Source organism: Macrosteles quadrilineatus, unplaced genomic scaffold, assembly GCF_028750875.1.
Source record: "Macrosteles quadrilineatus isolate MER2022 unplaced genomic scaffold, UCM_ALF_1.0 Scaffold_1__1_contigs__length_201487025, whole genome shotgun sequence".
Taxonomy (NCBI): Eukaryota; Metazoa; Arthropoda; class Insecta; order Hemiptera; family Cicadellidae; genus Macrosteles; species Macrosteles quadrilineatus.
Genome location: NW_026542594.1, coordinates 180,757,557 through 180,780,788, shown reverse-complemented (window position 1 = coordinate 180,780,788; position 23,232 = coordinate 180,757,557). Strand labels below are relative to the sequence as shown.

Here is a 23,232-nt window from a genome sequence, read left to right as displayed (position 1 = left end):
TATTGGCAGAACCTGTGATAGAATTTTCGTTATTAAAATGTTGTTTTCCAGAACTTTGTATTTGTTTGTACACCTTAAGACAGTCTTATGGTCTTGAAGACCATTAGTGTTAACTGCACTTGTACTTGTTGTAGTTGGTAGGTTAGGGTTATGTTTATACGGTTTTGACAGTTCAGTTTGACGTTTTCCACCATTCCTCTTCACTGATGTTTTTTGTTTGGCAGGCGTAACAGTTTCGCTGTTTCGCTTGTCTACTACAGGAGCAGACGTCGCAGGAAAACTAGCAGAACTTTTGGCGGCAGACGACACGGGCAAAGTAGTCGAATTATTGACAGACTGATGACAACTACTAAGATTATAATTAGAATTGTCTTTATGATTGTGAATAATATTCTTTGAGTTGTCATTTGAAGATTTAGATGAGTCTATAAATTTTTCACTATTAGCAATCATTTTAGATTTATTTCTCAAAACACTTGCAAAAGTGTTACTATCTTTTAACATAAGATCACTGACAGCCTCTGCCTGATTAGACAAAGCAGTTTTTAACCTTACATTTTCTATTTTAATTTCGGAAATTTCTGCTTTAATTTCTGAGTTGTTTTGAGATAGTTCATTGATTTTTGATATCAAATATTCAATTTTCTCTGAACAAGGGCAGATATGGTTGACAATTGAGTTGGTGTCGTAAGCTACCGAATTGTCTGTGTTGTTACTCACGTTACTTTCAGCGACGGAGCATATATCACACTTCCAATCAATTTGAGAACAATTTCCCACAAAGTTTGATTTTGATAAACTGGTACAATTTAAATGAAACATATATTTACATTCACCACTACATTGGATTTTGTCAGATTTTAAATTAATGATTTTGTTACATGGATGACATGAATGATTGTGTTTGCTAATGGACAACCACAGAGAACATTAAGGTCTCATGGGTAAAAATACTCAGACCACCTTATCGGCAAGGAGAAAAATCAACTGTCAAATTTGTCAATCTGTCCTGTCAAAACAACAGACACATCTTCGGTTCTAACCAAACACTTGTTGAAGAACTAGTTAAGATTTAATCGAAAAAGTTTAAAGTTTGTTATATATTTACTACTATTGCTAAAGGTACCTTAATAAAGTCTAATAAGCTTATATGTATACAGCCAGCTATTCATTTACTTATCATATTTCTTTGCACTAAAACACGTTATTCTGTTGTAGGCCTAGCCCACGAATTCTAGTACTCGTGGCCTAGCCTATGTACATTTAGGCCTACCTTAAGTTTAAAATAATGTTCTTTTCAATAATTGATAATTTTAGAAAAGGTCTTAATCTAGGATACGTAAATAGTATTAACCTTAGCCTACTGAACTAATGATGAATAATTGTAAATGAACAAACGACAACTCTAAACTAAACAGGAATATTGATGTTATTTGGTCCAGGATCACTTCTTGAATATTAAAATGGTATAATATTACCTGTTTCCGTCTGTGATCCTATATTTGTTGTATAGAGCAACCGGTTTCAAGGTTATAACCTCATCTTCAGGCTCTTGTTGTCACTCTTGCGAGTCACTTTATAAAACTCGACGATCTCGCAAGAGTGACAACAAGAGCCTGAAGATGAGGTTATAACCTTGAAACCGGTTGCTCTATACAACAAATATAGGATCACAGACGGAAACAGGTAATATTATACCATTTTAATAAACAGGAATGTTTTATATATTTTTCAAACAATGGTCAAAAAAGTAAAAACTTAGCAGGTACAGTTTCTTAATTGGGCTATGCGAATATCGATTGAAACTATCGAATTTAAAATATTGATTAGGCTTATTAATATATATCTAGGCCTAGCCTATTATAAAATGAAACTTTCATAAGCTCTTATCCTAACCGAACAAACCAAACTTGCTGTTAATGAAAAAATCGTATGAAGGTTTACTCATTGAATTGATAGTTTCAATCGATATTAGCGTAGCCCAGTCAAGAAACTGTTCCATTGTATCTTAGCTAGGCCAATGGCCTAAACTTAATGTGTATTTTTTTAATCAAAGCTAGCCCAGGCCATTGCGAGTCAATATGGGCTGTCAAGACTTAATAACTTAACATACAATTTCTTATAAAACTAGCCTGGGCCTATTAGGAAGCCTTACAACACATTCTAAAAAAAAACTGTGTTAGGATGGTTACCGAGAGAAATTTCCCTGATGTATTTTAATCTCCCTTAAGTTATGTATTTTGATGAAAGACTGATGTAAACTAATGACAGCTGAATTACAATACCATTCCCCGGAAAGGTCACGTTGATCTGAATCTTGATGGTGACGTTGAAGCGTTGGTCCAACTGATCTTCAATTTATTGCTCAATCTAGCCTATGATTATGACAATATAATGTACTATTCAGGCACAATATTTTAACCCTTAATGTTTTTTACAAAGTGTTAACGGCTCTTATTTACTTTGTGGCCATAATTCAGTTTTGAAAGAAATCGTGGGCTACATTTCTTTTCCATAAACACAAAATTTTCCATAAACTAATACCCTAATATGCAAGATAAACATGTTGCCTCGTGTGTTTTAGATCTTCTCAAAATGAGTTTGTCAAAACCTTACAAGTTGGCTTTTACTCTATTTGGAGCTTATTATGAAGGACTCTACTACAACCCTATCAAAACAAAATCCTTAACCAGGTAAGAGATGTGTACTGCAATATTTTTGTCAACCTATAAGTTACTTTAGGTGTCAAATGTAAGATATCAAGTAAACTCTAGGAACTTAATGGAAATACATCTTCAACAATCAATTTTGATTTTAGAACCTTCTCTTCTTAGTAAGCTTATATTATAGGCCTCTTAAAAGTTCACAAATAGCATTAATGTTCAACTTACATAACCTAGAGGCTGCTGTTCATCATATTTGACTAACCTAATGGCTGTAACGCTAGTTCTAAAATCATTGACTAGTCACATTGCATCACAGCTGAGTCGCTGAGTCTTTGTAACTTTTTTAAATGTTTTTAAATAAGAGACGAGGAAGACCCGTGTGCAAATTTCACAGCTTAATAGGGTCCAAAACTTGTTTCTGAGGCAAAATGAATCTAGTGCAATACCCATTTTAGTTTTCAAGAGAAAGTATTCTAACCATAAATTATAATAACAAAAACATAACCTCTCTTAGAGGTTGTGACTAGTAATTTTTAATCCTTTGGTTGGTGGTAATATATAAGGTTTAGTAGTATGGCGTAAACTATCGTACGTCACTCGTCCAAAATGTGTTTACCGAACTCTTACAGTAATCCCGTACTTGACGTCGTCTTGCACGGGAACGACCACACTCGTCCAGTAAACTCTTATTTTCAGGACTAGTAACGTAATATACTATTACAGCTAGGTTCAAATTGAAGGTCTATGATTTTTTTCTTTGTTTCAGCTCCACCATAGCAATGCTGGCCAATTTGACAGCTCAGTACATGGCTGGCGCAAAACGGTTAGACCAGGATAGCTTGATAGCGTTTGGACTATTTGGGTAAGACATTTCTTCCTATTTTTACACCTCTGTTTGTGATTGAAATAAAAAATGTTTCATAATTAATTGTATTACAACTGCGTGTAAGAATACAATAAAATATCAATCCAAAGAGAAACTAACAATTTTCAAAAGTCCAATTTAACAGACCTCACAATCAACATAACATAACAAAATCTTGACTGTCACATGTTCACAAACATGTGCTAGTGCTAGGAGAAAAATATACAAATAGTAAGCTAGGGCTTGTTTTCGTGGGATTTTTAGATAATGTATGTGCTCGTGTATGTGAGTTTAATCAATAATATTTCCAGGCGTCCTTTTTGATTTTTAATGGTGAATTTTCCATAAAAACCCATAATATAATGGTAAAATAGAATTCTCCAAAATCAGCCTGACAGTTTTTTATTTAAATGTAGTATTAAAGTCTTTTTAACTCTAAACTAACGGTACAACCCCCCATCACTGTAAAAATTACTGTCAAAAGTTTTATGTGATTTTCTTCCTAAAAATACAGAACAATTAGATTTTTGAAAACCTGTCTCGATTGATTTTAATTCAAATGTTGTATGCTACGATCATTATAATCAGAATCAGAATCAGAATACTTTATTCTTGAACATAGAGTACAGAATAGGCGTCAAACATTACAGGGATTGCGAGGGTTGTTTAATCCTCGGAACATCGGTGAAGTTCTCCAATTCATGAACTCCTCAACTGTGTAGAACACATTTCGTAATTTGTAACGAACACATAATTCGTAACAAAATGGTACAAACCCCATCGCTGTAAAATGTACGGTTTCAATCATATTGCAACTTAAATGATTTTCCTCATAAATTATAATAGTTACTTCCACTGCTTAACCATGATAAAGTTTTTTTTTAATTAGCTAATGAAAGAGAGTATGTGTCAGATTGCTAAAACCGTTTATTTACAATAGCTAACCAAACTACCCAATATGTATAGTTTATATAGTAATTAATTGTCCATATACACATTGCAGGTTACTGTTCGGAGGCAGCATTCCTCATTTCTTCTACCAGATGTTGGACCAGGTGGCTCCAGACTCATCCCCTCGATATGTCATTAAACAGCTGTTGTTGGAAAGACTGATCTTCACTCCACTCTACCAGATGTTTGTGATTTACATGCTAGCCAGATTTGAGGTACAGTAAGAAACTATGATTTAACACTTTAAAGCCTAATCCCAATATAGGTCGGGGTATTAGTTTGTTTAATCTCACCTGCAAATGCTACTGTGCTTATAGAGGCACTTGTCACAATCGGACAGTGGCATGGTAGCTCAGTTCCCTAAGGTGTTGTACTGAGTAGCGATGAGGTCTTTCCACGTGCTTGGGTTTGAATCCCGTGCATTTGTAATCCATATTAGATAAATAATGTGTGACTTAGCTGGTATAGAGGGCTCGCACCTAAAATATGTGTCCTGCTTGGGTAGAAGTTTGTGACATTATTAAAATTGCACACAACACCTGTTTCACTTCTTCTTACATTAGTAGGCTATAGAGGAGGAGGACACAGATTTTTCTTTTTTATCTTAAATAAGTCAATGAAATTGATATACGATAATAAACACAACAGGATATAACCTAAACAAATAATTAACTGAGAATTTGTAAAATAGGCCTAGGGCTTAGTGCTAAGCCATATTTACATGAGGCCAGTAGAAGTCAGTTTGTCTCAGTTAATTAATTAATTATACACAGTTAATTATACACAAGCTGAGGCAGGTAACCTGTTTTAGTTGTATATTAATTGCTCAAACACTGTATGATTCCACAGTCCAAGACACACCAGCAGGCCATGAGTCAGTTAGTGCAGCTGTACTGGCCGCTGTTACGGGCCAACTGGACGTGGATCACAATTCCTCAGCTGCTCAACCTAACCTACGTTCCTCCCATTGTAAGTATACAAGAGTCTCTGAATTGTTATTTCAGGCCTCCAAGTCGTCCTACTTTTCCTACTTTTCCTACTTTTTAGTAGGAAAGTAGGAAAAGTCCTACTTTTTACACATTTGTCCTACTTTCCTACTTTTTTATAAAAATTATGTCGATTTTGCGATATTTTATTACACTTAAATGTTTACTTATCAATATTTCCCAATGAGAAGTTTTTTCCTAAAAAATATGACTGACTGAGATAATTTTTTTATAAAACAATTTGTTAAATGATTTTAAATTTTAAATTTATATGTTCCAGTACCGTAGTATCTGTATGGTTAATCTTATCAACATTGTTATTGGGTGAAAACATTTTTATTTTCAAAGACATGGCAATACTATTGTGATAGAAAATAAAAATTGTGATTATTATCAGTGCTTACTATTCTGACATGTCTTTTATAGTTCGGCCGCTTAGAAAACGACCTGCGTGCTAATGCTAAACCAATGCTGGAGGAGGTCGCTTTCTAAGCGGCCGAACTATAGATTCCCCAATGAAGTGAACTGAGGGGAAATCAATGCTCCTGGGGAGCCCTGGGATACTAGTTCAAAAGTAGTTTACTTTAGCACTTATCGGTCCAGTGTTTCCCTGATTAGCCTAAACATGATTTTTTGACATAGCCTAACTGTATTCAAAATAAATTAAGGCTTAAGTTTAAGTTTAAATGTCCAAGTTTCACTGGCTCAAATAGTTTTTACTCATTACAATTCAAACATTCCTACTACTTTTAAGATTGCTCTAATCTAACTAATTCAAAATACTTATGGAACATATTTTTAGAATTTTATATTATATCTAGTTCCGTACTTTATAGGCCTACTTAAATAACTATTCATGCTTCTGTTTTCCACCCAAAAAAATTCATTTTACTTTTATATTAATTTTAGTTCTGAAATATTAAATAATATAAAAAAAGAACAAATTTCTTATTTATAACACCATTTTAAACACAAATTAGGGCTGGTTAACGTTAGGGAAACATATTTATTTCTATCCTTTATTTAATGCTGCTTGTCCTAAATATTTTTTTGTGATGACTGTAGATAATGACTCCTTAACATTTTAATTTCTCTTGTGCGTTACTTCTGAATATTTGGTGTACAATCTCAGCTAAAACTATATCCGGCCTTTTAGTTGAAGATTTTTTAAATAAAAATAATTAATTATTGATTTTAATTTTAAAATTTATATATAGAATTATTTTAGTTATGTTTCCAAATTGTCTGGACATATTTTGTGGACTTCTTTCTTGGGCTAAAGCCGGGTTTTCCTAGGCGCGGAAGCGGAGAGCGGACTCCACTTGTCTTAGGTAATTTAATGTTTCTGTTTTCCTAGAAGCGGAGCGGAACACCATGTTAATTTCTTTTCCGCTCTCCGCGTTCCTCTCTCCGCTTCCGCGTCTAGGACCCAGCTTAAGACAAACATAAAATTCCATATAAGTATGGGTCTAAAATGCCTAGATTTTAATTTGTCGGTCTGTTTGTGATTTTTAAGAATTATTTTATATCTTGGGCATTTTTCAAGATAGAACTTTTAAAATGGATATAAATGTGTATTTTAGAAGGTGATAAGAGCTTGCAAAATTTTGATCCAATATCTCAAGCCGTTTCAATATGGCAGCCATTTAAAATATTTAATGCCAAATTTGATTTGAAACCGTAAATATTTAGAATATAGTTTCCTGGATCAAAAAGATAGAGAATTCAAATACAAATCAAATGAGACCTTGTTTTTTTTTAAATCTGATGACAAACAACCAAATCAGTTTTTTTATAAATTTGTTTACGCAACTTAATAGGACTACCCATACTGCTCTGAAAAATAACAAATAAAAATACAGTATGGTAGTGCTATTAAATTGCGTAACCGAATGTTGAAAAAAAACTTATTTATGGTTGTTTGTCATCCGATTTTACAAACAAGGTCTCATTTGATTTGGATTTGAATTCTCTATCTTTTTGATCCTGGAAACCATTTTCTAAATATTTACGGTTTTCATGAAATTTGGCATTAAAGATTTTAAATGACTGCCATATTGAAACGGCTTGAGATATTGGATCGAAACTTTGCAAGCTCTTTTCACCTTCTAAAATACACATTTATAACCATTTTAAAAGTTCTATCTTGAAAAATGCCCAAGATATAAAATAATTTTTAAATGTCACAAACAGACCGACCAACAAAAATTTAGGCATTTTAGACCCATGCATACTTATATAGAATTTTATGTTTGTCTTAGCCCCAGAAACAAGTCCACAAAATATGTCCAGACAATTTGGAAACACCCTGTATATTTATATACACTATTATATTTGATAAACTATTGTGTATGCTAGTATTATTTGGTTTTTAATATATATTGTATCAGCAAAAAAGTTCGATTTGTATGTAAAATTAAGTCCTACTTTTCAGTAAAAAGTCCTACTTTTTGCTGAAAAAGTCCTACTTTTCCTACTTTTTTGAGGTCAAAAACCACTTGGGGGCCTGTTATTTCCACTGAGTGATAGTTTATCAATGTTCCGAGCAACCAGCCAAATATAAAATATATAGAGAGTTTGCTTTTTGCCATCACAGACATCGGTTTTGCTGACTAAAAGTTGACGGCAAAAAGTTTACAACCAAATAAATTTTAGATTTACTCTAAACAAATTTGAGCAACTAGTGGAAGTTTTTTGGTAGGGCGTGGCGGGCCGGCGTGGTGCTACGCCCAACGTCACGTCTGGGATGCGTGAAGGGGAAACACTTCTCCACTATTCTTCTACAAGTTGCTTGCGCAAAGCGCGTAGTCATCCACTTTTTGTTATCAACTTTCTCTGATCTTTACTGATACCCCGCAGGAAACTAAAATTAAGAAGGAGACTTTGGTTTAAACGTGGCCTAAGACAAAGGATTTTTTGTGATGGAAGCTGATATTCCGTGGTCTGAACTACAATCTTTATAGAAACATTTACTGAAATTATTAACCTAAATGAGAATCGCTTGTACTACTTAGCACCAGGTTATTTTTTTCTTTGTAACATCAATTAAGTATTTTGAGTCCCATAAAATAACAATAACTAGGTGGTTTCAAACATTTGAATTCACAGCTTTAAAGCTCTAAGGCTTGCTGAAATATCAAGAATATTAAACATTAAAATCCATTTGATCTGACATAAACAAAACAATCCTTAAAATTGTCTTCAGCTGATGCTAAGGGACAATAGAAAGAGAGTACTTTTGTTTAATCTACACTATGGCTTAAATTTACTTGTTCTTTGTGATGCTCATGTGTATAAAGGAGATCGTAAACGACACAGAGAAGTAAGATACGAGGATGTTAACATTCAATGGTGCACTTAAGTAGTGTCTAGCACTAGTCGCTGGTGTCTAGAGCAAATTCTATTTGTCATCCTCCCGCTCTATCCTTTCCCCCTTCACGCTCACGCTGTAGGAAGACCCTGTACGCTACAACTGCTGTAAGAAAATGCTATGTGGCCATCACAGAGCTAAAAGCACATGGTTGTTCTATAATCTTGTATCCTCTGTATCCTTTTTCTCTGTGTTAACGATCAACTGTTTCTTTTTAATAATCTTTGCTTAACGTTAACCATTTAATATAGATAGAATTTAACTTATATCGATCAATGTTCCAGCTCAGGGTACTCGTCAGCAATCTCATCGGCTACGTTTGGACTGTTTTTCTCGCCCATAAGAAGAGGAAAGCAGATTCAAGACGCAACAGATTAGACTAGTTTTTTTTACCAATACTCTCAGTATTTAGGATTAGGGGACATATTTTAAGGATATTTTTTATATGGGCTTGTTGTACATTTACTATGATGTGTAAATATCATTGTCTTTATCAGTATATTTATATTGTTATTAAAATATTGTTGATAATAAAATGTTGATGATAAAAGATTAAGTTAATATTTTCTTGCCCTTTAGATTTTAAGGAAAAAGTTTTAATGCATTGCTGAGTGCTGCTGCTTTAGTTCTTAAAGCTATGAAATTATTATAAACATAATGTTCTGCTAAGGAAGCATTGCATCCATGTTTTTTTCTGAGTGCCACTAGCAGCGTGATAAATTGTAAGATTCACACCTGTACTATGAAATATCATTTACGAGTTTGTGCAAAATGTTACGGAGTATGCTTTATGTTCATAGTATAAACATAAACCTATTCCGTAACCTCTGCCTCTAGTAAACAGTTTTTTTATATTCAGTTTCAAGCAATTTTATGTAGTCAAAGTTGCAAGCAAAGTATTGTTTTTGGATTCTTTTACTAAGTTTTGTGCTAAAACTCTTTTTCTATGAAGAAGGGCAGATTGAATAGGACAGCAGATGGTAGGTATTATTTTTCCATTAAGAAAGAGTCCTTGGACCCATTCTATTAAGCATAAGACATAAGACATTTATTCGTCAATTTTACATGTATAATGCATAGACAAGTCTATTATTGTTAAGTAAATACATCTTGTATTCAGTCTTAGGTAAATAAATATATAAAGGAATTAAGTTAATACAGGCAATAAAAATACAAGAGTTAAAATTTGAGTCATTCTACTTCAAAACAAAGTTTCTACAAAACTACAAAGATGATTTCTAATCTCATATATATAATGCCCTAGATGAAATACAATCACTTTGATATGCATTCAAAATAATATATATATTTCATAACAAAAGTAGAAAGTGAGTGAGTCATCAGTAAATATTTGAGACTATGTTTGAAGTGCATTGAGCTAAAAAGAATAAAATTAGTAATTGAGTACACAATGCATGATAGAATGAACGTTGGTGTCCACGTCCATATTGTATCTGACAGTATTCCAAGCTGACTGAGAGAGAACTGCAACTGAGATCACTATCACTGTAATCATTTATTAATAGAGTATACTTTTTTTGTCCCATGACGCTAGGCACGAGCCCTTTGTAATAGACCGACGATGCCGGTTCGCGAACTAGTTCGAATAAATACAGGTTTACACACATTTATTTAAAATTTGACAATTTTTTCGAGTTATTAATGGTCCTCATGTTACGTAACACATTTTCGTCATTTTTAACATCTACCTCCCCCCGGTGAGGCTTCATAACGTAAGCATATTCCCCCCTTACCCCCTCCATATAACGTAAGCCTATCAGATATTTTCTTAAACAATGTTTTGTTATTCTATATGCAACTTTCTCCGGCTGAAGTCAATTATTAATTGTTTAACATTGTGCTTTAAACTAGAGTAACCTGTAAAAAATATCTTACTGTTTATTTGAACACAATATTTTTTACAAATTATACAATTCAATGTTTACTAAAATGATTTCCATAAAAATAACTATTATTCCCCTTTAAATAGCATATGAGTGAAAATTTAAAAACGTACGTTTTCATGTCCCTGGCCTTTTACTTCGTAGATACTGGATTTGTAGTTTATTATTATGTGTTTTAATATTTTTTGGGACGGGGGCAACATGTTACACACATTTATTTGGTTTTAAATATGTTCTAGGTATTTTTTTCGTATTTTTAAAGTCTCGAAATTCACGACCATGACGTGTCCCTAGGGTACATTTTCCAACTTTCACGCTGTTTTTAGACTAATTATTCATGCCAAAATATATAAAGCCATATTTTTATGTCATCAATGGTTATTAAACTTACAAAAAAGGAGCATATTATAATTTTATTGTCATTAAAAACTGACTACCATGACAAAATAAGTCTGTCCCTCGATTTGGCGTCACGACCATTTGGGAAAAATTTTCAACTTTGGAGCACGACAGTGGCAAGCCTGGCGTCAATGGAGTCAGTTGGTTTTAGAGACTAGTTCGGGGTGTACGTCAGGATTGTAGTGCCGGTCGTTTCGAGTTGAAAGGAGGAATTACAAGATTAATAAAGGAAAGATTGTGTTTTTTGTAATTTTGGTGTGTCCATGACCGTACGTAGTCATTCGATGAAGTAGACATAGTGTTAATTTTTGTTTATAAGATATTTCAATTGCTAGATTAACCTAAAAGTCCACTTTGTATCCTCGAACATGAGGTGCAGGGCTACCGCCAGAACAGAGCCAAATAACACGTAATATCACGACCAAAGTGTCACGACCATCGTGGGTTTTTTCACGACCAATCCAGCCTTATGGATTATAATGTGTTTGGTCGTGACAATAACTTTAATATAATTGTAAATTGAACAGTTTAGTTCAATTGAAACACATATTTTTATTATAACTAACAGGATAATTGAAGGATTGTTTAGAAAGATTTAGATTTTTCCAGACAATTCACGACCGTACCGCTTGTCCCTGACCATCACGTTTATGATTTCTATCATAAAAATTAAAAAAATTAAAATATCATCATATTTTAATGTTTTATACACAAAAGAAGCACACCTCTATACAAACATAACGATTTTTCGGGTCTCAGGTAAGTTTTTTCGGAGTTATACAAACTTAAAAAGATTTTATTGGCTTTTTTTCAATTTTTTGAGTTTTATTATTTTTTTCTAGAAAGACCAAATAAACCAAAAGCTCAGTGACCTTTTTATTGTATAATGGTCATAAAAGTAAATTAGTTTATAGCAAAACATAGCTTTAAAAATAATATTAACTATTTTTAATATTCATTTAAACGTCCGTTATGGTCGTGACAGGATTTTGTTTTTTCCTCTAAAGATGCTCTTTTAAAAAGAAACTACCAAAGATATTACGTTACCATGGACATTTTATGAAACTTCAAATGTTAATGAAATAAAAAAAATAATAAAAGTTTTGAAAAAAGGGGGAAAAAATTTGCAAAGTGCTTTTCCTGAAAACGTACGTTTTTAAATTTTCACTCACATTTAACGAGTGCTTATAGGTTTTATGCTAAGGGGAAGGTAACAAGTAATTTTTGACTTAACGTTAATAAATTTGCCGTGAAGTGTGGACGGCCCCTTATCGCACATACTTTATGTACGTTTTTTTATTTTGCCATTTAAATTCAGTTGAATGGATGGTGCCTTCACTATAAATTGTACTAAATACAACATTTTATTTTGCTTTATAATAATTAATAAATTCAACTAAATACTAAAAAGAGCCCCAATATTCAAATCAAAGCTTTTACAAAGTAACAAATCCACGTACTAAAATTATATATATTATGCTTAATAATTTCATTTTGTTACACATTCATATTTAGTGTAAAGATAGACTGGCTTTCATTTCTCCACTGCATTTTGTAACTTCTTACTCATTCCTGTTACGACTGCTGTTGCTGTAGTTCATTTCATCGAAAAAAGCCTCTTCCTCCTCTAGGATTTGTCTACCGTAAGGAGGTGAGTGTCAACATTTCTTTATCTCTTGGAATCCGATTTTAAATTCAATTTTTATTAAATATTTTATTGTCTAACAATTGTAGAGACCATTAAATTAATTATTGCTTCTTTTATTTTCAGGCAAAATGGGGAGACGCCCTGCTAGATGGTAAGAATCCTAACCTCTCTAGTCATAGTGCTTGTTTATTAGAAAGACATTAGGCTACAGACTAGTTCTAGGCGAAACTATTTTATGCACTTTAATTACTTTTAGCTGTTTCGTTTAGACCTAAATTGCTGATGTTTTTGCTCATAGTTGGCAAATCCATAACAGGGCTACAGATTTAAATAATGCCAACTAGGCCTTGGAGTTTATTCTTGATTGAATTTCTTAACATTGTTAAATTAATTTTCCTACTTAGGCCTAGACTAAATTGATCCATTCCATGTTAGTTTACACGTTGAGGAATAGATTCTAGGTATGAGAATAATGTAATAAATGTTGTGACTAGGCCGCTTAGCTCTGTTTGACTGTATAATAATCTAGGCCTAGCCCATTGCACAATAAGTATTTTGAGGATGATCTTGGTCAAAAAATACTAGGCACAGTTGATTTTTCTTAACCAAAAGCTTGATTATAAATGAATTAATTTTAACCAATGAAAGTCAAGGCATAGGAAGTTTTTAGCTGATTCACTTTGTAACCAGCCCGTTTTAAGGTCTTAATGTTGGTCCATTTATTGCTCAATCGCATCCTTCTAGCAGTGTTCTCAGCAGTCATTTGCCTTGTGATGGCTGCCTAAGTTGGGTAGTAGTGTGTTTCTTTTAGAGATGTGTCGTTCGGTCATGACCCGTTCGATTTGAACGTATCAGTCAGGTGAACGAGTGATCCGGGTCACACTTATTCAAAAGACCCGTTTAATTCTGATTTCGTTCACCCCAACCAACTGACTGTTTTAATTTTTATAACGAAACTCTATTATAAGAAAAGTCGTGTATCTTAATATATTTACTCATAAAAAAAATAAAAACATTATTTATTGAGTTTAAAATATCAATATGGACTTAATTTAACCTAGAAAATAATACAGGATAGAAAATATGTTCTGTGTTGACTACGTAGTTTACTTTGGTTTCGTTCGGTCTCGGTCTTTTCGTTCATTTCGTTCGCCAAGATCCGATGACCGAAGAAGTCCGATTGATTCACGTAGTTTACTTTGGTTTTGTTCGGTCTCGGTCTTTTCGTTCATTTCGTCGCCAAGATCCGATGACCGAAGAAGTCCGATTGATTCACGTAGTTTACTTTGGTTTCGTTCGGTCTTGGGTCTCGGTCTTTTCGTTCATTTCGTTCGCCAAGATCCGATGACCGAAGAAGTCCGATTGCGTTCGGAATGGCAACTAAAGACACGGAACGGACCGAACTAACTAATGTGAATTAATGGAACAAGAAGTGGACGATTGGCACTTTCAAGCCTAGGCTCGAACCAATAATATAGTAGCCTAATATGTGGCCTGAAGTAGGCATTTACAATCAAAAACTAAACATCGCTATAAGGATGAATTATTATTTATTACTCTATTCGTTTACTGATGTCAAGGTCCTAGTCCGGTTTCGTTCATTTCGTTCACCGATGTCCGATTCCGATACAAACTCTGGCGGGACGTTATGTCATGAAAGCTGGCTGACTGACAGTCGACAGACCGGTTCAATTGAACGGGTCGCGACAGTGAACGAGACCGGTTGACCCGGATCAGTAAAGTGATCCGAACGTCCCATCTCTAGTTTCTTTATGTCCCTGCTAGTTGGTTTGGAACGCATGTAAAACTTTCGTGTCAATACCCTTTGTGTAGGCTATAGCAAAATGGCTGGCAGTACGTCAAATTTATGTTTTGATACCCTCAGCGTCACACTGTATGATGATACCTTACTGTATGCAATTCTTCTGTACGTCAAATTCACGTATTGATACCCTACCCTTAGCGTCATGCTGTATGTCGATACCTTTCAAGGGTTAAGCGCCAACTGCCGATATATTGGCAATCTCATTAGGCTATATTCTAAAAACGCCAACTGCTGATTTATCGGCAATTAGATTTTATTCATTTAGAGCTCAAATGAGACAACTGACAATAGCCTACTAAAAATCATACCATATTAAAGCTAAAGAGTCTCCCTACTAGAATAACTTATACTTTATATAACTTATGTAGGATGCTTCTACAAACATATTTAACCCTCCGAGTGTCACGTGTTTTGGCCTTAATGTCAGCCTATTTTTTGCTCATTTGCAAGGTTTTATTAAAACTGATCTGAGAAGCTTAAAAACAATGTTAATTATACTGTTCTATATACCATTTTGTTTGGAAAATCTTGGGCTTCAATATTATATATAAAACATAAGGAAGATTAAAAAAAAAAAATTTTTTAGGTAAAAAAATGTATAATTTCGAAAATTTTCAAAAAAAAATAAGTTTGCGCTCAATGAAATTGTATAAATTATAGGCCTATAAATATTTGAAAATAGCCACTTTGTTCTAAATTTTATGAGGATTACAAATCTATAATAATATAAGGAAGTAGATTTGCAAATAAAAAAGTTATGGGCAAAAAACAGATTTCAGTACATAGCGTTTAGCTAAGAATGCATAGCCCAACCATAGCTAGGAATCTGGCTGATAATTTACATCAATATCACTACCTACTTCTTCAGGATCATCAACCAGCACTTCAAAACCACTTAAATCTTCTTATAATGCACCACGTATATCACTACTTTTGATTTTTAACACTAAAACAATGATAAACGTAATAAAACACATCAGTCATCGGTCCGAGGGTAACCTAGCTGTTTACAAATACACGCACGTCAGCTCAGTCAGCTGTCTGCTACAATATTTTCGGAACTAAAATGAATAGTGCTTAGAGACAGACCTCTGCAGAAAGCTTAGAATATTACGGACAGAACGATACCTAACTCAATCCAGTACAGTCCGATTCAGTTAGTCATAGAGCCTTCGCCGTAAACAGTGTTCGCGAGTCGCTGCAGCGACGCACGACACTATACAAAGTGCGTTACGCGTCGCTGCAGCGACGCATGACACTCGGAGGGTTAACTGTCTAGGCCTAATACTTGACTGGGAAAAAGAGCAATTCAAATGGCTTTGACACCGCCTGGCACAGCCTAATAGTTATTGAATGTTGTTGTTTAGGTACATTATCAATAACTTAACTTAATACATGTTTTGATTATTTAGTGCATATTTTTAATATTTAGTGGATGTTTTTAGTTATTAGTGAGACTCACTGAGTAAATAACCAGCCTATTGTATGGCTTTGTCATGGGTTCGGATCCTGACCACTGCCGATTAACATTTTATCAGTACAGATCATTTTTGTACTGTACTGGCTCACTCCTTGCTTTGTTGTACACGATCTACGCACGGGCAGTTAGTCCATGTGGACGGGCAAATGCAAGGTTAGAAGAGGCCGCCAATCTCTTAAAAAAAAGTTAATTGCGTTGGTTATCAAATACGTATTTTCATATATTTTGGCACAGTAAATTTATTTATTTAAGTCATAGCTTATATAGGCTACTCTTCAAAATTGGAATATTTACTCTCATTAGAAGACTGAACAAGCTTATAGTGTATGAACTAAACAACTTGATTTGTATGGTACCGGTAGTTATAAGTTATAGGCCACTACCCAAAAAAACAATTTTTTTATACCTATAGGCCTACAATGTGTGTATATTTAAATACAGTTTATCACATGTAAAATAAAGGAAACCGGATCCTTTTATGTTAACTTAAGTAATTCAAATTTTATAGCACTTTTAGCCAAAACATGCAAAAACACTGATTCTGCCCTGGCCATTTGGTGCATCACATATATGCATATTAGTGCTGGCCCATAGAGGAGGAAGTGGTTAAAAAAGCATCCTTAGATGGCGCTCAAAGGGTTCAATACAATAACTGTAGGCTTAGGGCCTATATGACTTAACTTCAACTAAGTCATACAAAAACTTAACTTCGATTAACTAAAACTTCAATTAAAGCATTGGACCTATATAAGACTTGTCAACAATTTTTGTGGGGTTAAAATTTCTCACAAAATAATAAATTATAAAAAAAAGAGGAAAAAGTTAGGTTTGCGTGTAGGTCTATTAATATTTTAAAAACACCACTTTGTTCTTATTTTTATGAGGATTTGCAAATAAGTTAGTTAGGCTTTGGGTGAAAAACACCTTTCACACTTTATCAATAAGTTAACTTAGCTTTGAGCGTATGGCCCAACAAGGAATCTGATGAATAATTTTCATCAATTTACTCGTGTGATCTGTCTGCTACAATATGATCGGCACAAAAAAATGAAAAGCGTAACGTCACTTACTAAGTTAGGTAACAGACATCGGGAGAAAGCTTAGAATCTGCCAAAAGCAATTATACCAATATGATTCAGTCAGTCACAAGAGCCTTTGCTTGTATCGTTGACTCATAAACAATGTTTGTGAGTCAACGCATATCCACGCAATGGTCGTACCCTTTACCCTTTAAGGTCGTCTTTAATTTTATACTTGTGTCGTTAAGACTATCCTTGCACGATTATTGCGTAAACTACTATTGTAAGGACTGGTTCCTTAATGGACAGTTTTGGTTAGGTTAGGGTATTTTATTAAATGTTAAGTTCTTGGAGTATGAAATAATGTATCGGTAATACTACAGTTCAATATTGAAGTAAGTTAGGCCTACCTATTTAATGAACTTCTAAGTTAGGCTACGTCTATGTTATCTCCAAGTAATTTCTTTTGTAGATTTTTCTTTTCGGGAATGTTAGGCCTATTTCTCTCTTTTTCTTTACTAATAAATTTACCATATCAACTTTGTAAACAAATTGTCAGTCATTAGGCATATTTTTCTCTTTTTTCTTTACTAAGAAATAACCCATATCAACTGTAAACTAACTTCATGGCCTACTTCGAGTATCACAATTCAGGGGATGTGCACTTTTACTTACCCATGGCTAAGGCTAATAATTCAGGGCTCACAATCTTAATGGAAAAAAAGTGTTTTGTGTAAGTTAATAAACTTAATCCGTTTAAGTATCAGTCATTTAATATGCCTAATTAGGCCTACCTAACCAGTGTTTGGACTATTTTGATTTTATCATGTAGGCTAAAAGTTCTGATTAAGATTAGTTAGTGCGATTAAACTGTCGATGTTCAGTCATTTTTTTCATTCTTATTTAAATAGCCTAATGAAAATTTATTATCCTTTGTTCTGTCTAAGATATACTAGAAAATTATTTGTTATTGGCATTGGCGGTTCTTGTCCATAAAACAGCCTGCGATAATAAGGTACCTAAAACTTATATTGTAGGTTCTCTGCGGAACTGTATCCAATGAATGTTTAAAAGTATGTATGTGTAATAAAGGCCATTCCTAGCTGTCAAATGCTGTTTTTGTCTGTGTTTAACAGAGAACTAACCATTAGTTGAACAGATCTTGTTGGTTTCTGGTGGATCTATTGATCAATGATGATCAGTTAGGCCTACTAAGTTACTTGACCTTGTAATGTTTCAGTTATCGTTACTGCAAAAACAAGCCTTACCCCAAGTCAAGGTTTTGTCGTGGTGTGCCTGACCCTAAGATCAGGATCTTTGATCTGGGAAAGAAGAAAGCTCGTGTGGAAGATTTCCCACTCTGCGTTCATCTTGTCTCTGATGAATATGAACAGCTTTCCTCTGAGGTAAGTTAGGCCAACCTGAGTACCTATTTGAGAGTTGTTTTGTTTTTTTACCTAGTACAGTAGACCTTAACCGACCCTAATGGGACCGGACCTAGGTCGGATGATTCAAAAGGTCGGATAAAACGGGCAATCCCTAAAATCATAACATAATAAAGTGCTATTCATTTGGAATTATATAATCATTATTTTGAAGTCATACTTGCATTATTTATAAAATAAACTACTCTTATCTCCTTTTTCATATTGATAGAAATGTCACAAATAAACACAAATCACGGATAAGTCAAATAGGCCTACTTTCAGTGAATATATTTTAATACTAGGCAAGAGTCAATAAAATTCCTATTTTAATAACTTTACTACTGTAATGTATTAATTAATGCTTTCCAAATACATCGTAATACAGTAAAGAACCTTTTGTCGTCATTAAAGATACAAGCGACCATTTTGTTACAAGACAGGACGTTTATTTATAGCCTCTCACTGGAGGCTCGAGGCACAAAAACTATCTTGACCTTGGAGTTGTTAACACCCCTTCCCTGCCCTCCCTACAAGTTGCGTTGTTTGTTTACTCCAGCGATAAGATAATCAGTTTCAAAATCGTAACGCACTTTATGATGTTATAAATTTGCTGCACAGATGACAAATCAGATCAGATGTGCTCGAGCTACGAACGATGATGACAAACTGACAATAGGTTTATGCTATATTTTTTGTGATCATCACAAAATAACTTATTGTTAGTCATATCCTGTGGAGATAAGCGTATGGTTCAGTTCTCATCGCCCAGCGTGGGAGCGGAAATGCCGAGATTCCTAGAAAGCGGCGGTTAAACCGAGCTGCTCTCAAAGCAAGGTCGGTTAAAACAAACTGTATTAGGCTAAATGGTTTAAGTTACCTGGCTTCGTCAAGTGATCCTTCTTCAGTATTACACTACTATAGTTTCGGACTTGAAAATAAGTCCATCTTCAGATTAACAAAAACGTCAATAGGTCATCTAACCAATTTGGTTAGATTCGTCGATACACTTAAATCGACTATTACACTCTATAGTAGTGTAATACTGAAGAAGGATCACTTGACGAAGCCAGGTAACTTAAACCATTTAGCTTAAATTTAGTGATCCAGAGGCTACCTCACCATGAAACTGTATTATTTTACGATCAACGGCGGATAGTCCGATTATCGGTTAATACGAGGTCGGTTAAGAGGGGGTCTACTGTAATGTTCATTTTTTGTTAAATATTTCATCTACTGAACTTAACAATTTTTTACATAAAACACCTACAATTTGCTTATTGTGATGAGTGTACAGTATTAAGTGTATATTGCCAGTATACACACTGAACACAACTACTCCAGTCCTGCTTGTCATGCTACGCAGACCCAATGATCAGTGTAAAGTTAACTGCTTGATTAATAAATATTTGCAGTTAATTTACCAATAACTCCGCTTGTTTTTCAGGCTCTGGAAGCCGGCCGTATCTGTGCCAACAAGTACATGGTCAAGAACTGCGGTAAGGACCAGTTCCACATCAGGATGCGACTCCATCCCTTCCACGTCATCCGCATCAACAAGATGTTGTCCTGCGCTGGAGCTGATAGGTGGGTGAAATCTGTTCATTAACATAGGTACTTTGGCAAATTGGAATTAAGCTTTCATAACACAACCTGTAAGTTAACTTTCCTTGATTTCTTTATTATTAACTACATTGTAAAACATGAGTAAGTTTGAGCGGGTAAGGTGCAGGATTTATATTTAGCAAAGTAACAGTTTTATGTTATAACTAAATTATTCAAAGTTTTTATTTTATTTACCACATCCAACTTGCATTGTGCTAGAAGGCATGATTTTATTGCCATTTAGATTTAATATATTTAAATCTTTAAAATAACATTGGTGGTTTAGGATTGTTTGTGAGTATAGCAGGCTTACTGTGCGCGCAAGAATCAGAACTGGCACAAGAGATGAAAAACTTACACTACCTATATACACAAAATATTAGTATAATTCACTGTTACCATTTTCAACTAAGGAAGAGATAGTTTTCTAACTTACTGGTCCAATAATTAGTGGTTTGTAATTGTTTGACCTTAGGCTCCAGACTGGGATGAGAGGAGCGTTTGGTAAGCCCCAAGGGACAGTCGCCCGAGTGAGGATCGGTCAGCCAATCATGAGCGTCCGCTCCAGCGACCGTTACAAGGCGTCAGTCATTGAGGCTCTGCGTCGTGCTAAGTTCAAGTTCCCCGGTCGTCAGAAGGTTAGTTGAACTTTGTATTCAATTTTCCATCAATTATTATACGGTATTTTGAACATTAAATTAGTAGCTTTTAGTCTTGTTCTAATCAATTTTATCAAACCCTTGCTGAGGTAATGTATTATTTGTGTAGGCTGCTGTGTGGATTCTTCAAATATGTAGTAAATTAATCATACTTAATACTTACTTTAATACTTTTCAATGAAATGGCGACCATACAAAGTTAGGTATTTTAAGCCAAGTATGAATGGAATTGAGTGTAGGATATTAAACATTCAATTTTATTTCACCTTTATAAAGTATAAAAAACCTAATTGTTTTATGTACTTTTTACAAACTAAACCAAAATTGTATTGTGGAGTCGTTAGGGGTTGATATTAATGTAGAGTCAAACAAATTTAAAATTATCTTGTCAGAAATATGTTAAATTATATTAGCAGGATAATTTTACCAGTGTATGAAGAAAGCAGTAGGTTACAACCTATTTAAATGTGTGGTAACAATATATTTTTTTTTTATTTCTCAATTAAAACTTGGGAAATTTGATTTCTGTTTCTGGTAACTATTGAACAATGGTGAAAATTTGACCAATCTCAAGTTCCAATTTTAAAAAAAAATCATAACAAACCATGTTTTTTTTAGATCTACGTTTCCAAGAAGTGGGGTTTCACCAAGTACGACAGAGATACGTACGAGCAGCTCAAAGCTGACAACAGACTGGAGAACGACGGCTGCAACGTCAAGTACCGTCCCGAGCACGGATCTCTGGAAATTTGGAAGAAGAACCAGCACGAGCTGATGCCGTGTTAAATTATGTCGTTTATTTTAATAAACAAATAATGTGAAATTTGTTACAGTCTGTGTTTTATTTTCTACTTCAACTATACCATCTGAATTATGAAAGGTGCTAAAAGTTAGGTGTATAAATTTACTAAAATGGTATTAAAGTAGAACCCCGGTTAACCGAAATAAAGAGAGTAGAACCGTTTCAGATAACCAATTTTTTTCGGTTAATCCATCATGCTAAATATTATGTATGTATTACCACGGTGAGTTGGAAAATGAATTTAAAACAATAACTATTAACTATTAAGACATTGTCTGTGTGTTAAGAAATTTCAGCTATGGGTTAGAATATACTTCAAACTAAACAACTGAAGTTATTACAGCATTTTACATTACGTATTAATTATATTTTAGCTCTGTATTATTTTATGGAACCGTTTCGGTTAACCGGGGTTCTACTGTATTTTTATATCCTAGTGTGTTCAAATGCATGGCATTCAACAATTTCGGCCCCTTATTGATATGCATTTTAAGGCTCCCACATCATTGTCTTTTAAACATCCCTGCTCTTTGACTAAAATCAAACGGAAGAACAAATAAATACAAGATCTCCAAGATGGAGTCAAGGTTGAACTTATCTTATGCTCCTTACACCCTGCTGTGAGCTGTTACAATAGCTCTCATTGGGGTAAGGAGACTGATGACAAGTTAAAGTTTAGTAGGCAGTGATTGGGTGACAGGGCTGGGGCCCTGGGCTCTGAAGGGGGCCCGACCCGATCAAATGTAAAATCTTTTCTGGACATTTAACACTGCTAATAGTAAAAACATTAAGCATGGTTTTTCAGTTCACTTAGTAATTTTTTAATAGAATAAAGTTGCAACTGTGAGCACAAGAATTAATCAAACTACCATGCATTTTTAAAATGTATTTTGTATGTGTAACAAAACGGCACGGAGGCGGCTGGGCACTAAATCAGGAAAATAAGGGGCATGTGACGGCTCTCGCCGGCCCTGTTGGGTGATCATTAACCATGGCAACTTAGTAGCCTGTGATTGGATAACTTAATAAGTAACCATGGCTACTGTTTAAAGTTGATAAATAATACTCCCGCCGAAGCAGGCCTGCTGAGTAAGTGAAGTCTGGATCGCGAAAGTTTGCAGTTGGCAGCAGCCAATCACAAGACAAGGCTAGTGCCGTCAATTGGACAATATTTATGTTTATTGTGACGTAAACACATTCATCTCGAGCGTAAAATTAGTTGTCTAACGTTTTTATTGGTTTTTTATATGAATGTTTTCAACTACAGGGACATAAATGATGGATAGCTTATCATTATTGACATTCCTCTGTCCTGAAACGCCGGTATAGGTGGGTAGCCTTTCACTTGCAGTAGCTTACTAGACTTTCTACTGTTTTGTAATTACGTGATTTATTGGTCATTGGCTAGCTATTGCCAAATTTGAGACGCGCTATGAAAATGCCAAATTAATATCTATTTATACGGTACAGTGTTTTATGGGTTTGTTATATATTTTTGTAACAGATAAGATCATTCGTGTTATCAAATTATTCGTGGTCTCCCTCCCTCCAATTACCCCTGATAACCCAGGTTCTAATGTTCAAGGCATCTTTACACTTTCAATCCTGTGCAAAATTTTTATTGAGAAC

At 34.3% G+C, this 23,232-nt stretch overlaps 2 protein-coding genes across 2 annotated transcripts; both read left to right on the top strand.

Annotated features, from left to right (window-relative positions):
• Positions 1-1,008: 1,008 nt before the first annotated feature.
• Positions 1,009-9,357, top strand: LOC128991072 (peroxisomal membrane protein 2-like). Its single transcript, XM_054413802.1, has 6 exons — positions 1,009-1,122; positions 2,585-2,693; positions 3,433-3,528; positions 4,535-4,697; positions 5,332-5,451; positions 9,123-9,357. Exons 2-6 carry the CDS (start codon positions 2,596-2,598, stop codon positions 9,219-9,221), a joined length of 576 nt encoding a protein of 191 aa, XP_054269777.1. The 5' UTR covers positions 1,009-1,122; positions 2,585-2,595; the 3' UTR covers positions 9,222-9,357.
• A 3,333-nt stretch (positions 9,358-12,690) lies between these two features.
• On the top strand, positions 12,691-21,631 carry LOC128991030 (60S ribosomal protein L10). The gene is made up of 6 exons (XM_054413745.1): positions 12,691-12,792; positions 12,913-12,940; positions 18,354-18,519; positions 19,985-20,124; positions 20,618-20,780; positions 21,420-21,631. Exons 2-6 carry the CDS (start codon positions 12,918-12,920, stop codon positions 21,585-21,587), a joined length of 660 nt encoding a protein of 219 aa, XP_054269720.1. The 5' UTR covers positions 12,691-12,792; positions 12,913-12,917; the 3' UTR covers positions 21,588-21,631.
• The last annotated feature ends 1,601 nt before the right edge of the window (positions 21,632-23,232 follow it).

Coding starts and splice junctions, on each gene's coding strand:
- LOC128991030 (XM_054413745.1), top strand. CDS start 12,918: ATGGGGAGACGCCCTGCTAGATG. Junction 18,520..19,984: donor ATGAACAGCTTTCCTCTGAG/GTAAGTTAGGCC, acceptor CTTGTTTTTCAG/GCTCTGGAAGCCGGCCGTAT. Junction 20,125..20,617: donor TCCTGCGCTGGAGCTGATAG/GTGGGTGAAATC, acceptor GTTTGACCTTAG/GCTCCAGACTGGGATGAGAG.
- LOC128991072 (XM_054413802.1), top strand. CDS start 2,596: ATGAGTTTGTCAAAACCTTACAAGTTGGCTTTTACTCTATTTGGAGCT. Junction 2,694..3,432: donor AAAACAAAATCCTTAACCAG/GTAAGAGATGTG, acceptor TCTTTGTTTCAG/CTCCACCATAGCAATGCTGG. Junction 5,452..9,122: donor TAACCTACGTTCCTCCCATT/GTAAGTATACAA, acceptor TCAATGTTCCAG/CTCAGGGTACTCGTCAGCAA.